Genomic DNA, 17463 nt, shown 5'->3' on the forward strand with positions numbered 1-17463 from the left:
ACATCCTAGCTCAAGACAGATCCAGTCCCTCCTCTCTCCACCATTTGGTTCTGCTATAACAGCCCTCCAGGACTGGAAAATGCCTAGTCATATTGATGAGGGCAATCCCTTTTACTCAGTCCTCCAGTGCAAATATTGGTCTCTCCACCAAGTGCCTTCATGGACACCCAGAATCAATAGACCAGCTCGCTGTGTGGTGGTTAAGTTCAACTGTCTACCTGTCTGGATGTGAAATCACCCAGGAGACACACCTTTGGGCATGAGAACTTTTTTTGCAGAGGTTTCATTGAAGAGAGAACATTTACCCTGAATGTGGGTGGTACCATCTCATGGGTGTCCCTGACTGAATAAAAGAAAAGAAGCAGACTGAACACCCCATCCATCCCTCCGATTCCTGACTGAAAACAGTGTGACCAGCTGTCTCACTCTGCTGCCACACCATGCCTTCCCTGCCACGATGATGAACCATGTCCTCTCAAACCACGAGTCCTTCCTCTCTTAAGTGTTTTTCTCAAGGGTTTGGTCACAGCAATGAGAAAAGTGACTAACCCTGAGTGTCCCTTAGCCTGGTCAGGTTGACTCCTATAATCAACTTTCAGAGTCACAGGTTCCTCTCCATCTTGTCCACAGTGAACATCATCCCTGCATCTTCCAGGGCCCTAGGTGGCAGGGGGAGCCTCTTATGCTCATGTCTGCCCATATCTGAGAGCCACTTTGTCTCTTAATATCCAAATGTGTATCTAATACCCTCTTTAGCCTCCTAAAGATGCTGGCAGACCTCACTTCCCTGTCTGGGCCCTCTCTCTGGGCTCCTGTTCCTTTCCGTGGCTTCCTCATCCACAGGTGCTCCTGCCCCGGCCAGAGTGCAGCATCCTTCTTCCCCAGATGCCATTGAGTGTGTGTCAGACTCTTACCTGAGACGTGAAAGGGAATTACAATACGAGACAAAAGCTGCTTAAAATAGAAGAGTGGAAATCATTGCTCCCAAATTGTCCCACGGGTGCTCACCATGACGTCATCCTCAGACTTGCTGTGCTTCCTGTGCAGGGGAGTGAATCAATCTCTCTCTCTCTCTCTCTCTCTCTCTCTCTCTCTCTCTCTTTCTCTCTCTCTCTCTCTCTCCCTCCTTCCCTCCCTCCCACCCTCCTTCCTTTCCTTCCTTTTTCTCTATTCTTTCTCTTCCCTTTCCCTAACCCCCAACTCCATGAGCTAAGCTTTTAGTTGGGGTGACTTTATCATCCGCCACAAGGTGGCCCCAGCTGTCTCAAACCTTTCCATTCCTTGGTCTCCCCTTCCTTCATTAAAAGGCCCACCCCAGGAGGACAGTGAGATGACTCAGTGGATAAAGGTCTCTGTTGCCAAGCTGACTTCAATCCTGGGGACCCACATGGTAGATACATATATATACAAAATAAATGTAATTGGATATCTTTTAAAAGGCTCGGTGCTGGCTTCACACAAGCCATCCACACCTTCATTCCAAACCTTCCTTACATTACCATCTTCCGGATCCAGTTCTTAACCAGCTCAGAATGGCTCTCTCCTGCTGGGCACAGTGTCTCATGTCTGTAATCCCGGTACTCAGGGCAATGAATCTGGAGAATTACAGCGAGTTCTCAGTAAACCTGGGCTGCAGAAAGGGATCTGAGAGCTAAGTGTGGTGGTGGATGCCTTTCATCCAGCGCCCTGAGGACAAGACAGGCAGATTTCTGTGACAGCGAGGGCTACCAGGTGAGACGCTGTCTCAAAAAGGAAAAGCTGTCTAAATCAACACCCCGCTCCCCACCAGCATGCAGAGCTTCTCCATGTCCAAGAGAGCAGGCAAACTGCTCTTCAGAGTGAACCCCAGGAGTGAAGGGCTTCATGCACACCCATGCGGGTCTCATGTCCTCTGCATGCCAGACTGCGCTGACATATGGTGTGACCACGACAGGTTAATGACTGTCTCCGGCCCTGTTTTTCACCTATGAACAGAGGCTCCCATGAGCCGCGCTTCTCACGTTTGTTCAGGGTTGAAGGGAATTGGCTGTAAGTGTTGAGGCCTCGGGACACTGGTGTTTCTCACAGCCACGGCAGGGGTTGTCAGGTGTGAGCTGCACAGTGGCATGTTGTTACCACACAGCATGTGTCTATGGCTCCCTGTGAAGTGCAGAGCCCTCTTTCTTGAAGACTTTTTATGAAAGCCAACTCCAGAAGGCTGGAGGGATGGCTCCAGCAGCTGAGAGTATATATGTCTCCTCTAGAGGACCCAAATTCAAGTCTCAGAACCCACACCAGACAGCTCACAACCACCTGTAACGTCAGCTTCACCAGATCCAACACCCTCTTCTGACCTCTGCAGGTACCCATGCTCAAAGGCACAAACCCACACTCAAACCCACACACACACATAACTAAAAATAACAACAAAAACAACAAAACCGCTAAAACACAAAAGCCAACTCCATCTCTAGTTGGCCAGGTCCCATACTATCTTTGTCCCCTGTGTCATAAGCAAACTGAGAACATACATATTCGCCTCCATGCACACAAGCACATACCTGCAAACATACACGTACTCACACATGCATGCTACACACATGTACATGCACACATTGTGGTGCTGCTACCTGCTCCCTAAGACCCTATTAGGAGAGAATAGGAATGCTCGCTCCCTGACTCTAGTTGCTTGGTACTGACCATGAAAGCTGTGTTGGTCCCAGCTGTCTATCAGCAAGTAGCAGGCACAAGGTCCCTGCTGACCACCAGTGGACACAGTGACCCTCTGAATGAGATTTACACGAGGAAAAGTGGCCGTCATGAGAGCTGGGATGCATGAGTGTGTGTACGCCTGAGAGTTTGCAAGCTGCTGGGACCCCTGACCATATACATACACGCACAGTAGTGTGTACGAGTGGTGGTGCATGCTGTGGATATGCAGGAATGCACTCTGTGTGTGGCAAGTATGCTCCCTATATGTGCACGTGCGCATGCACCCTTCCTCCCCGTGAGCCTCTGGCATGCATCTCCAGGCGTCTGATTTATTAACCAGGACAATACAAGGAGAGTATGCCTATTATTTCTGCTGTCCGCATCAGCTCCTGACAGCTTCGTGGAATTGAAATATCTTATTTAATGTGGGTAAGAATCATTTTAAATATCAACCATGACACTCAAGGACTCCAACCAAAAAGGGCATTGTGTGTGTACCACCGAGCGCTGGCGACGACGCTGCACTTGTTAGGCGGTTATTCGCTCACTTCCTTGTCTCTTGTCTCTTTAAAAATCCAATTATCTGTCCTGGTCCCCCTCCCCCATAGCTAAGCCGCACACTCTTCCCCACCCCTTCTCTTCATCCAGGAAGCATAGGCTGAAAGGCGGGACCCTACTAAATTAAATCAGGGGCTCACTTTGACAAACATCAGGACAGGTGTGGATTCGTGGTATAACTTCCTTCCCTGCGCCCCTCTGCCCCCAGCTCCCTTGGGTCAGCTGACTTAGAGAATGGAAAGGTGCCTGCATCCAAAGGAGCCAGCAGATATAACAAAGTCCAAGGCAGAGCTGGGTGAGGCGGTGGGAAGGTGTCTAGGACACAGTCACCGAGGAGGGGCCTGGGTTTGCCTGGTTGTGAAGGAGAGGGGTTGACATTTGAATTTTGCTCACATTTGTGTAAAGAAGTTTCGAAGGCGTCTTGAAGAAGGCACTACGTGTGAGCTTCTCCATGTGTGGATTACAGGTCATCAGTGACAGGCAGCTGGGGTGCAGGGAGGGTGGGACGGCCTACCACACGTTTCCTATTTTAGTCTTTGAGTTCTGACTCGTGGGGAAAGTCCTGTAATTAAGTGAGCCTTTGAAGGGACCGGAGCTGGGTGAATTCAGATGTTCGGAGCCAGGAGCAGGCTCCTCCTCTTTGAGAATCAAAGGGAAATGTCTGGGCTAAAGGTTTCGAAGCCAAGCAAGGAAGTCTGAGTTCTGCTGGTGCTTAGCATGGGGGTCATAGATGTTCTCTTCTTGGTCCTCCCCTCTGAATTTCCCCCACAGCATCCTAGAACCTTCCACCCATGGTCCTTACATTTGCTCTCTCATTCAACAAGCCTTTGTGCAGCAGCTGCCCTATGCCTGGAGACGTTCACATCCAAGATGGCCACCGTCATGCCCACTCTACGGCTAGAGAGCCTGAGGAGCGAAAGCTTTGGTAGCTCATCCAAATGACCAGTCTTGAAAGTCTAGCCTGCACCTTCCCTGCAAGGGAGTCCCGGCACTTTTCCCCCTCACTGTGTTTCCTCTTGGTGTGACAGGGACAGTCAGCATCTGCTCACCCATGACAGTTCTTCCATGACCGCTCCTCATGGACCTGAACCAGGGCTGGCTCTTCCAGTTTTTTCCTGGCCAAGAGGCCACAGGCGAATGAAGTAGACAGAGCTGTGGTTCCAGGGTGTGTGCCCCCGCCGCCACAGCAGGGAACATAATGACAATAATGAATATAGTTACTGTCGTTCCTGGGGCTGCTTTTGGTGTGTGCTGAGTCTGAAACCAAGACACTGGCTAGCTGACTCCTCCCATCCCAAGCCGGCGACAAGAGCTGCATTCTGGTGCTATGTATAGGGCTCCCCTGGTAGAGAGGCCATGTGTAAAAGTATTGATTTAAATAATGGGACCTGCAAGCCTGAAATAGGTCTCCCAGGCTGGAGCAGTAGGGAGAGAAAGGCAGGGAGGCTACTGGTGCTGCTAGGCTAAGAAGCGTGCCTGCCCTCCATCACCAGAAATAGGAAGGCATGCCCCAAAAGTCATTGAACAGACGAACAGCCTGTGTCCTTCTTCGGGACCCCCAGGTGGGACCTGGGGCTGTCTGGCTGTAGGACATGGACATCCGTTTTACAGCGGAAATTGGGTTTCGTTAAAGTTAAAATTTCGCCACGCATCACTGACCTTGGCAAACAAACTCAACTTGAACGGGTCCCTGGTGCCTTTTTATAACGTGTACTTAGAGTCTGTGCACAAAGTGCACTTTTTAAGTCTCATCTTTAAAATTAAAACAATCTATGTATATAATTAAGATGATCCCAGTGACATAGAGAGATGTAAAATAAAAAAAAAATACACATGGCCCTCCCCCAACTTCAGTCTTGGGTTCGTCTCCCAAAAGAGAAATAACTCATTATGGATACAGGGTTTCAAAAATATTTGTGTGATTGTGAGTGCACACTTGTGTACATGTGCACACGTACAAATGAGTATTAGTATATACATTAAAAAAATAAGTATAGTGTTTCGATTTACCCAGATAATGTCCTAACGTGTTTTTTTTTTTTTTTTAACTTGAGGATAGGGAACGATCTCGATTGTTTTTATTGAGTCCATTTCCAACCATTAAGGATTTGATAACACTTCTCTAAACAGCAACAGCCAGGGATCCATTATATCCGTGTTTCTAACAAACAGTCAGTTCTGAGGTTGTTTAGCCCCGCTCCCAGCCTTGTCTTTGTGTTTTGATTCATGTAACTCTCCTGTCTCCCTGCTTTGGTTTCCCTTTCTCACCCTGAGTGTCTTGGAGACTTTTCTAGTTCATCCCACACAGGTGTTCTTCTCTCACTCGGAAACCACAGCGTCCTTTATTGATCTAATTCTGGTTTGATGGACAAGTCTGTTGCTTCCCGTTTCTCTTTGTTTCTCTCTGCTACCACAAGCAGTGCTACAGTAACATCCTTGTACACATTTTTTTTTTCTGTCACACTGTTGCAAGCGTAACTAAAGAGCCACCTCCAGGGAGCACAAGTTCTTGTCAAAGAATTTACATGTTCTAATTGCCATAGATTTTTGCCCCAAAGGATAGATCAATTCCCAGTACCACCAACAAACCACAAACAAGTCTTTTTCCCTCCCTTCCCCTCCCCCTCCCCTTTACCTTCCCTTCCTCCTTCCCCTTCCCTTCCCCTCGCCCTTCCATTCTTGTGTTTTGGAGTCTGACACACAAATAGGGTCTTGCTTTAATTTCCATTTCTTTTATTGCAACAGAGGCCAAGTGTCTCCTCACGAACGTCTCAGCTGTTTCTCTATTTCCTTCCCCTGGTGTTTTGTTTGTTTGTTTGTTAGCAATAACAGATGGCACTCTTTCGCTTCTCTTTGCCATCATTGTGTGGATATGTGTGGGCATGCACACCTGTGCTGCACACACGTGGTAGTCAGGAATCCTTTGCCTCCACCTTCACTCGGGTTCTGGAGATCAGACTCAGGCCCTCGGGTGTCACTGGCTTCTACCCGCTGAGCAGTCTCACTGGCCTCCAGGTCCCATTTCTAAAAGGAAATACTTTTTCCAGTCCACCTCTTCTCCCGCCATCCTCCTGGGTTACCCTGCCCCTTTCAAGACCCAAGCAATCTTCCCACAGCCTCTTGGCTCAGAAGAGTTGGGACAGCAAGCAAGGAGCAAGTACTTGGGACAGGATTGAGAATAATGACGGGTACTATTTACCAGAGCTTAGGCCCCTTGACCACAAGGGTCAAGACAGATGTGACCTGTGGCTGCTGGCATAGATAAGGGGCTACAGCAACAAGAAGGTTCTGAATGATACTGCAGGGTCCGAGAAACTCTACACATGCTCTGGCAGTGCCCAAGTGAATGTGGATCTCTTCGGGGTGTGGCCTCAGCCTTGAGCTACTTCACAGTCAGGCTCAGTGAGACCCAGACCCTGCCTCTTATTATGTGTGGAACTATAGGTCAGTGCCAAGGCGTGTCTGATCCTCGGAACTCTGAAATGGCTTGCTAAGTACCCTCCATAGTGTTAATGTGAGGACCAATGCCAGCAGGGACGGAGTGCAGCAGCTGTGCAGATAGCATGTTGATGTAGCGGTGTAGGGAGCCTCACATAAAATTTAAAGCATTGTGTAAGTTACTTTCATATTAAGGTTCTTTCTTATTATCTCAGAAATATTTTGAGGGGAGGGTGCGAGCCTTTTGTATTTATTTTTCTCTCTCTAGCACTTTACAATATTATTATTTCCTGTTTTACAACGATTTTCGCTAGATTCAGTTTGCCCTTTGGTTGATTGGCTTTAATGATCTTGACAAAGTTAAAAAGTTGATAGTCTTACGTAGATCCATATTTCTAAAGTGCCACTTGTCCATGATATCCAAGAGTCAGGGAATGGATGTATAAAATGAAGAAATCTATGAAAAGCATCTGGAACACAGATGGTGCCATCATGGGGATGGCGACAATGGTGATGGTGGCAGTGGAGAGGATGGTGACCATGGCGATGGGATGGAGATGATGGATGATGATAATGGTGGTGGGAGTGGTAATGATAGTGATGGTGTGGATAATGATGGTGATATCATGATGGTGATGGCGATGGTGATGGTAAGGACAGTGACCATGATGGTGATGGGGAGTTGGTAGTAATAGTGATGGGGTAATGTCTATGACCATGGTGATGGTAGTAGAGGTGTTGGCAGTGATAGTGGTGATGGTGGCAAAGGTGGTGGTAATGATACTGGTGATGATGGCAATGATTATGGTGGTGGTGATGACAGTCATAGAGATGGTTAAGGATGGTAATGAGAGTGGAGAAAATATTTAAGAAAATGGCGACAGTGATGATGGTCTCTGTGATGGTGATGGTGAAGGTAGTGATACGGTGATGGTGACAGTTATGATGAAGTAATGATGATCACGGTGGGGAGAAATGATGGTGATGATGACGGTGATGGGAGTAACCGTAGTGATGATGTGGTGGTGATGGGATGAGGGGTGATGGTGATCATGGTGGGGAGGATAGTGGTGACGATGACGGCTGTTATGGTGATGGTGAGCCCACCAGTGAGTGATGATGGTGGAGGTGATAATGATAACAGCAATGGTGATGGACAGTGGTGATGGTGGTGGAGGTGAGAGTGCAGATGTTGATGTGATGGTGATGCTCATGGTGATGGTGATAGTGGAGATGATGGTAGTGGTGGTGATTATGATGACGGTGACAGGGACAGCGCTGATGGTTATGGTGATGGTGGTAATGTAACAGTGGTGATGGTGATGGCAAGTATGATTATGGCAGTGACGATGCTGGTAGTGGTAGGAACACAGCTGATGGTGATGGTGGTGACGGTGATGATTGTGGTGAGGTGGTAATAATGGTAGTAGTGATGACAATGATGGTGGGTCCAGATCAAGACTCTTAGAACAGAAGCAGCAACTCCTAAGAATGAGCTACTCCATCCGAGTCTTGGCATACCCTGGAAATGGATGGCTTTGAATCTGTCCACCAAGGTATCTGGACAAACTCAAGGACCATGAGAACTAGGGAAAGATACCAATGATCCTAGTCCTCTTTCCTCTGACAACCTGCTGGACCATGGCCTAGCGACGCAAAAGGGAATCTCTCAGGGCCACCATCCTCATCACATTCACCAGTGTCTTCTGTTAAAATCCCCTCCACTGATCGCCTCATTCCTGCCTCCCTGGAAGGCAAGCTCACCATACACCTGCTCTCCTGCCACCTGCCCACCAGTGCCCACTCTCTGGTCCTTTGGGTGACAAGCGCCTGATGATCTGACTGAGGGCTTGGCTCTGAGTCAGGCGCGTGGACAAGAGCCAAGCCCTCTGGCTCTGGAGGCTCTGTCCCCAGCTCTACTGCACAGCCCTGTATGTAGCAGAAAAGAAGAGCTGATGGAGAACACTTGGGGAGACGTGTAAATTTCCCTGCCTCTGTCACCTGTCTCCTTTGATTAGTACTTACAACACAGCCCTGTGCCTGGCCTAAAACCAAATTTCCCTGTCTTCTCAGTGAGGCATAGGCAGGAGGGGACAAAAACCTCTTAACAGAGCAGCCCTGAGAAGTGTGGCCATGGGCAGGGAGGGTTGGCCATGGGCAGAGAAAAGAACTTTAAGCTGAATCCTGAGCAGATAAGCAAAGTCCTGTGGCCTATGGGAGGTACCATATCCTGTTGATGAGGACCTTGCTGGGATTACATGTCAAAGCCAAAGAGCTTCCTCTCATCTTTATTCAGAATAAGGTGCACGTGACCTTTGACCCTGAGCCCAACTTGACCTCTGCACCTCTAAAACTACCTTCCATACTTACTGACTGTCTCCTCTGTCCCCCAGGTACATGATCACCAGCCTGGACCGCACTCACGCTGGCTTCTACCGCTGCATCGTGCGTAACCGGATGGGGGCTCTGCTACAGCGGCAGACGGAGGTCCAAGTGGCCTGTGAGTATAGTGGGGACTTGGGCAATAACGGGGCCAACACTGTTGCCTTTCACCCCAAATCACCGGAGCTCTTGCTGCCACGGCCAGGCCCGTCCTTTCATTTTATGCCTGGTAGAACCGAGGCCCAGAGAGGTCATGGGCACTCTGCAAAGCTACACAGCTGATCGGTGACTTACATCATTTCTCTGTGCCAAGGCTGGAGAGCTCAGCGCTCCCTGGCACTTCGTTCCTGAAAAGCATGACCTTGAGTCTGCCACCCTCTAGCTCATTCAGCAGGAGCAACGGTTGCCTTGACTTGACTGTTCTCGGAATAACCCACCTAGGGCAACCAGAGCATAGGCTTCCCGTGATCTTCAGGAGGCCTAAGTGGGAGAGCAGTAACCCTGTGAGGGGGCAGGGAATGATGTACTGGGGCTCCCAGAAGTACCAAGGGGGCAGGGAGTAGAGTAAATCGGTCACACTCAACCTTTAGTGGTTGACTCCTCTTCGGTACCATCAAAGCCCAGAGAGGCTTCCTCTGGTAAGGGGGAGGGTAGTGTCAGACTCTCACTTCCCCAGGGGCCACCACAGAGCACTCAGCATCCCTTCCCCAGACCCGCTGCTTCCTGAAGGGCCTGCCACCTGCTGCAGCGGAGACCCATTGTGGGGTTCTTTTCAGCTGGCCAAGGCCACATGGGTGGTTACAGAAGTCTGGGAAATCTTCACGAGGGATGAAGCTCCCAAGAGAAGCCACCCTACCTCTGAGACAGTAACTGCAGAGTAAAAACCAGGAAGAGGCTGCTTTGGGGAGAGAAGTTGGGGATGGAAAGAGTAGAGAAAACCTCGCAGCATGTCAGAGAGTGTGTGTGATAATTAGGGGAAACGGTCATAGGGAACAGCGGAGGGCAGGCGGCCCATAAGCTGGCATCAAAGGCAACTGGGTTTAACCCTCAGAGCAAAGCCCTAATCGCAACGCTGGGTTTCAGGAAGCTGACAGCCCTGGCTGGAGGATGGGCATGGGGCATCTTCCTTTAGTGCCAGGCATGCCCACCTTTGTGACACTTTGACATGCTATTTGTCATTTACAAGATTCACTCTCAGAAACCATGCTTTCAAGTCACAAAAGAAACCGTACACACATCGCGTTTAAAGTACATTTCTGCTTCCGTGCTGGCCACATTCATAACCATAGGGCCCCTGGAGCCCGTGGACTATGAATTGGACACACTAGCTTCTCATCGTGTCCCAGAAACCTGCTGGGGAAGCCTCCGTATGTATGACCGTGTGCATGTGAGTATATGCACATGTTCAAATGTTCTCATAAAGGTTGGTCAATCTGCCTTTTGGTTCATGTGTGTAAAGAGAACGAACATGTCTGTGTGCACGTGTGTACACATACACATGTGTCTTGAATATGTGTAACTGTGTCAGTCTGCCTCTACATAGCAGCGCATGTGTTTGTGCAGGTGTGTGTTTATGCATTGTATGTATTTGTGTGTGCAGATGTGCACACAGGGGTATATATACATATATGTATATATGTATACATGTGTGTGTGTGTGTGTTATGTGTAAGCCTGCATCCGTAGAGATGTAAAGGTCTAGTTTGGCCTGTTCTTTCCTCTTGGGATTGCAGAAGAGAACATGCTCTCCCAACTTTCTCCATCAGTCTGTCTATCTGTCTGTCTATCTTCTTGAACAGGGATACCATTCTAAGAGTGCGTGGTACCTCCTGTTTCTCCCAATCCCTGGCTCATCCTCATCCTGCACCCACCTAGGGGTGGGAGGAGACTCTGGACCTGTGACTTCAAGCAGCTTGCTCCTCAGTCCCTTTTAAATGGATCCTTTTAAATAGGCCCCACCCCAACTCCCGCCCCTCTCTAGAGAGGCCTTGTGACTTGTGTTCTAATGAGAAATTAATAAGGGCAGCTGTCTAACAACTAATGATAATGGCAAGGTCGTTCTTAAAAAAGATTCTTTACATGTTTTTAATTACAGCAATTAAGGGGAGTCAATAAAACTTCTCCCCTGACCCGGCCCCCTCCCTGATCCCACTCAGCCTCTTCTTTTGTGTTTTAAAAGTCGCCATAAATTTCTGCCATTGAGTAAGTAGAATGAATGGCCACGAGATCGGAAAGGCTCTCCAGACTTGGGATTCCCACGAACCAGGCTTTCACCTCATTCGGAGCCTGTGGTTACCTCTCTGATCCTCTCACCTGGGTGATGCCCCTCCCTTGTCCCTCTACCTTGCTGACATGCTCAGAATGGTACTTGCCAAACCATCTTATTCCATCTCACAATGCCAAACTCAACCATACAGGACATGGCAAGGGCCTGCTTGTCCTGGGAGCCAGACCCACTTCCACTTCCCGTGTTAGCAGCGTCCGTCCAACCACTCATTCAAAACGGGATTCAGGGGGGCTCTGTAGTCACAGGATTGTTCTGCTTCTCCTGATTTCCCGTCTACAGCATGAAAGTGGGTGAAGGATAAGATAGCAGGGGCTGTGCAGACACTTGGGACGATGTGACAGGTTTGTCATGAGCGTCCATTGCTGAATATTTACATCAGTCATGAACGGCTGTAACTATCCAGATGAGTGGCATGTGCCTGGCATCCCCACTCTCAGGACGCTGGAAGAGAGGGATGTCAGTGGATTACAGGCCAACCTCAGAAACATGGCAATGACCTGCCTGGAGAAAAATAAAAAAAAAAATAAGGACTACAATTACTGTAGAATGTCCCACGGCATTCCCAGCACTCGTCCAAGTGGTGATGATATAGCAGGAAACACAATCAAGATCCCTCCCTCCAGGAAAGCTAAGCAGTCTGCAAATATAATGTAATGTAATATAATATAATATAATATAATATAATATAATATAATATAAATGAGACTCATGAATGAATGCAGTGTATTACAAGAAAAGTGGAGCCTGTTAGAGGAATAGGGGAGAGCGGCAGGGATCCTACTCCATGAAATAGTGGAGAATGGCCACTAAGCATCTGAAACCGAGCAATCTGGTAGAAAGGTGGGTGAGCCACATAGAAAGAAAGATCATCCCCAGCTAGGGAACAAGTGCAAAGGCCCTGTGGTATACTTGGAGGTCTGAGGGCGAGGTGGCTGGAACAGAGCGAGAGCAAGAGAGAGCATCAGAAAGTAGACTGGGAATATGGGAGCTTCAGGACAGACCGTGGGCATAGCACGCTGTGCTCAGAATGAGCTGAAGTCTTTGATGGTGGAGGCAGGGCTAAGGTGGGATCAGGTAGAGAGGGGGGTGTTATTTTCATGATAAATCCATAAAACCACAAGGAGATACTTGGCCGTGTGCACCCAACTGTCAAAACTCAGCATGCAACCAGACCATGTGTGAAAGGGATACACCTATGTAATTGGTAAATTGATGAGATTAGGGAAGTGGTGGGTGGCATAATTAGTCAAATTACCATGTATGCACCCTTCCAGGCAGCAATTGCATCTTTGGAATGGTGCTCTAGAGGGATCCCAGAGCCTGTGTGCTGGAAGGGCCCTGGGGAGGGGTGTGCTGTCCACAGCATCAGCACCATGTGACCTGTGTACTGGGAGGACCATAGGGGACTGTGCACAGCATCAGCACCATGTGACCTGTGTGTTGGGAGGACTATGGGGGGGGGGGGGCTTGCACAGCATCAGCACCATGTGACTTGTGTGTTGGGAGGACTATGGGGGGGGGGCTTGCACAGCATCAGCATCATGTGACCTGTGTGCTGGGAGGACCATAGGGGACTGTGCGCAGCATCAGCACCATGTGACTTGTGTGCTGGGAGGACTATGAGGGTCGGCTGTGCACAGCATCAGTACCATGTGACCTGTGTACTGGGAGGATTATGGGGGGGGGATGCTGTGCACAGCATAAGTACCATGTGACCTGTGTGCTGGAAGGGCCATGAGGGGCTGAGCACAGCATCAGCACCACATAACCCAGGGAATTCCAGGAAGCTATGAAGATGACTGATTTGAAAATCAGGATTTCAGAGTGGGGGAAATGCCACAAAAAAAAAAACATTATCCCCCCCCCCAAAAAAAAAATCACAAGAGACCACATACAAAGTAAGCCCAGAGGTGAATGTTTAAAAATAGGTTGAATTAGCCACAAAAAACCTGAGTAATCCCTGTCTGTGAGACCATATAGGTAGGTGGCCCAGCATTTTGGAGAGAGGTTAGCCCTGTAGAGGCCAGAATGGGATGGGGAGGCTGCCAGGGAAGGGGAACCGAGTACCCACGGCATCCTGACTTTTAACTGGGTGCTGCGTACAGACAGGGATGTTGATTTTTCCTTCAAATTCTACATATAATTATATTCATTTTTGTATGCATGATCCATCTGATGATTTAAAGATAAGTAGGTGCAAAAATGAAGTCTTCAGTGGAATTCTCTCGCACAGGCCCTTTAAGCTCTAACAAAGACATCAAGGTAAGTGGGTGCAAGGATGTCGTCTGTGGTAGAAGTCTTACCGCACAAGCCCTTTTAAGCGCTAACAATGACATCAAGAACTGAGCTCCCGGCCACACCCGCTGTGCCTCGGGCCTGCAGACCTCTGCTCTGGTGGGAGTGTGTCTAGAAGGCTGTATAGGTCCTGCAGGGCTTAACGTGGTGGGTGGGTAGATGGATTAGCAGCATTTCAGGGAGTTAGCAAAGGAAGTGAGGAAAGTTCCTTGGACTCAGCCTGTCCCCCGCCCTTCCTCAGTCCAGCTCCTGCACTGACAGGCTGACCTCCTCGGTAGCCTCCCCCTGCGCAGTTCAGTTCATCCCAGCGGTGTGCAGTGGGCTGAAAAGGGCGTGTGTATACAATGGATGCTGCCTGCTTGGGCCAGGGGCTCTCTGAGCAGATCTCGGAGCTCATGTGACATTAAAAAGAAGAGGATTCCCGGGGCCTGGGAGTCACGGTAAGGTAGGGACTCTGAAGTAGACGGGTGGAGGATGGGGTCTGTGCAGACTAGGGACCAAGGCTAACTAAGCCCATCTTTCCTCTACGCATCCCACTGTAAACGTATACATGCATGCCCACCTACAACCATCCACATACAGGTGAAAACATATCCAGCCATCTAGCCCATCACACACACACAAACCATCTACTCTACATATATACACCCCTCCATATATGTAATCATCCACGTATACATAAACCATATATAGCCACATGTAATCCTTCCAGCCATACATACAAATACAACATGTATACATAGAAACATAAACATGCCTAATTCAATAATCTAGCCCTCCATTCCTTTCTTCCTTTTCAGCTACCCATTCCCCCATCAATCCAGTCCTTTATCCATCTGCTCACCCATGTGGCTCTCTGTCTCTCTTTCTATGCAGTAACCACACACGGCTGACCTTTGACTTGCTGCCTGCACCCCTCCCTCTGCCCCACCTTATACCCTTTTTCCTTACATACCACATGCACACATATACACACATGTGCCTCCACACACACAGGTGCCACGTGTGCACACACACCTAGCTATACCTACCCCTTTTTTAGGCCTCACCTTGAAAGATGCCTCCCCCGCCTCCCAGCCTGAGGAAGGCTTTGTTAGCGCCTCTCAGAAAACTCTGTCCTCTCCTTCCCAGCAGTTGTCACAGATGCCACTAAACACTTTCTTATGCCCTTGACTGCCAGGTCAGATTGTAAACTCGGTAACCAGGTCTTTCCTTTCTTTAAGATTTTTTTTTTTCATTTTATGGGTATGTGTGTGTCCCTATGTGAATCTATGCATGCCACATGCACGCAGAAGCTCAGGGAGCCTAGAAGAGGGCGTAGGACCTCAGGAACTGGAATTACAGTGTAAGCTGTGCATGCTGGGAACCAAATCTGGGTCCTCTGCAAGAACAGCTCCAGGAGACCAGGTCTTTCCGCCTGACACACAGTAGGGCTCCATTAGGAGCTCTTGATTCTGGGAGAGCCCATTTGACACACAGTTGGGCTCGACCAGGAGCTCTTGATTCTGGGAAAGCCCATTTGACACACAGTAGGGCTCCATTAGGAGCTCTTAATTCTAGGAGAGCCCATTTGACACACAGTTGGGCTCCATTAGGAGCTCTTGGTTCTAAGCAGAGCTAGGACCTAGCCACCTGGTAGGCAATCGCTCGTGAATACAGTAGGCCCCAGATGTCCGTCCATGCTGATCACCTAGGAGGAAGTAGGAAAGAGCGTGGGTTTCCATGGAGAATGCAAACGGCAGCCGAGCAAGGAGGGTGTGCAGAGGGAGGCGACACCGTGCTAGACCCTAACTGCCTAATGTCGGACCGACCGCTTCATCTCCATGAACCTTCATTTCCTCGCAGTCCAAATGGAGCTAATAAAACAAGAGAGAGTGGGGAGAAAGAAACACTATTATCATGAAATTGCTTTAAATTGTTTAAATCTATCTTCTTAGTTCTGCAAAAAGTTTTTTTTAAATAGATGAAAATTATTATAAGAACTAAAATCCACCTGATTTATTGATGTGACTTTTTTATAGAGGGGACCAAATAATAGAAATTAATAAACAACTAAAAATGCATATTTATTAAAATCTAGCTTGTCATGTTATCAGAGGCTCAAATGAGATAATGCATGTATAGTCTGTCTGGAAGAAACCCAGAAGAGGGTAAATGCCGGGTTTTCATTCTATTTGGATGGTTTGGGATAATCTTTGTTGAGGAGGAAATGTTTACACTGAATCATGAAAAATGTACAGGATCCCAGTATTTTAATGCTGGGGATATTAGATATACTTATTTGACAGTTTTACATTCTCCCCGTTTCTACGGCCGCATAACAAATGAACCTAAGACAGTGTGGTGCAGAACAATGGCTTAAAACTCACACCATGAATCTGGAGTCTGGGGAGGGCACAGTGGGGCCAAGACACAGCCAGTCCTGCTTGGTGGCAACTGAGGTCTCCATAGTGGCCGCAAAGGCTGCAGTGAAATCACTCGTGTTCCTCTGGGCCTCTAGGGTTGATGGCGATTGCTGGGAAGCCCAGTTCTCCTCCACCGAGGTGTTCAGTGGAACTTCCTCACAGCACGGTGGCTGGATTCTTAAGGGCAAGCATCTCTCCAAGGAGAGCCAGGTAGATGCTGTCTCCTTTGAATGACTTCACCTTTGAGACCATGCAGCATCGCTTCCAGCGTGTTCTATTGATAGAATAGTCTTAAGCTCCCGAGACTCGAGGGGAGGGTATCTGTGGGAGAAGTGTGAGTCACACTGTAATAAGAGCATGTGGAAAGGGGGATAAATATTGATTCAGGCACCTTTGGGAAGATGCAATCTGGCATACACACATCATCTCATACAACCCTCGGTACCACTCACGAGGAAGCTACCCAGGCATTTCACTCTTATGGGAGAGGAAATCATCGTCCCCCAAGGTCGAAGGCCAAAGACTTAGAGCACATGGGGCTAGGAGTTGAACTTGACCCTTGAAGTCTCCGAAGTTACTATAATAATATAATATATAATAATATAATATATTCAGTGCCTGCCAAAGTTAAAACAAAGATCCGTCTATAACTGTTTTCTTTAGAAACCCTAAGTTCCGTGAAGCAGGATGCTAGAGAGCCAAGGTACCATGGCGAGCTATGGCTCATCCTAGTAGCATCTGGGCAGGTGCCTACAAAAAGCCTAGCTGTAGGAAGTAAGTTATATATGCCATTCAAGGTGTCAAGACGAGGCTTGGGCATTAAAGCAAGAAAGGCTGTTTGCCGTCTGGTTGTGGAGGACCTCGAATCTAGGTGAAGAGGATCTAGACTTTCCTGGGGCAAGGAGACCCCACAGGCTCTAAGTGGGGGGAAAAACAGCCTAGGACAGAGTACGGGGTTGGGAGATGATCTAGATCAGGACCAGTGGCTATACAAATGGGCTGACTTGTCGGGAGGGCCTTGGCTCATGAAATGGTACCCAAAGGAAGAACTGAGGACTTTGTGGGAAGTGGGGAAGAAACACCTGTGACTCCAAGAATTTGAGCTAAAGTGGTTGGGGCAAAGCAGCGGATAGAGGACAGTAAACGGCACAAAAAGTAGAGCTTGTTGAAGATGTAGCAAGGTCTCCCTGCCCTCCCACTCCTCACCCACAGCAGACTGTTAGGAATGGTGCTCGGAGCCCAGGGAGGAGCCGGAGACCTGGAAGTTGTTTGCAGAGAACTCACAGTCGAGGTTAGGTGAGCCAGCAAAAGACCTGGATGCCTAAGAGGGTCAAGTCTGGGGCTGGAGAAAATGAACACACGTGTGCTAGCAGCCTTACACTTTGGAGTGTTGCAGCATCTGCGAGCA

The 17463-nt window shown here is 48.7% G+C and overlaps 1 protein-coding gene across 1 annotated transcript in view; it reads left to right on the forward strand.

Annotated features, from left to right (window-relative positions):
• Window positions 1–17463, forward strand: part of Sdk2 (sidekick cell adhesion molecule 2) — a 157225-nt gene that overhangs the window by 24658 nt on the left and 115104 nt on the right. The window contains exon 2 of the mRNA XM_041635933.1: window positions 9081–9187. Within this exon, the coding sequence (XP_041491867.1) occupies window positions 9081–9187 (107 nt within the window). The remainder of the gene's footprint in view (window positions 1–9080; window positions 9188–17463) is intronic.

The sequence above is a fragment of the Microtus oregoni genome, unplaced genomic scaffold (assembly GCF_018167655.1).
Source record: "Microtus oregoni isolate MIOR12 unplaced genomic scaffold, Mior012 000048F_ref0000485, whole genome shotgun sequence".
Lineage (NCBI taxonomy): Eukaryota > Metazoa > Chordata > Mammalia > Rodentia > Cricetidae > Microtus > Microtus oregoni.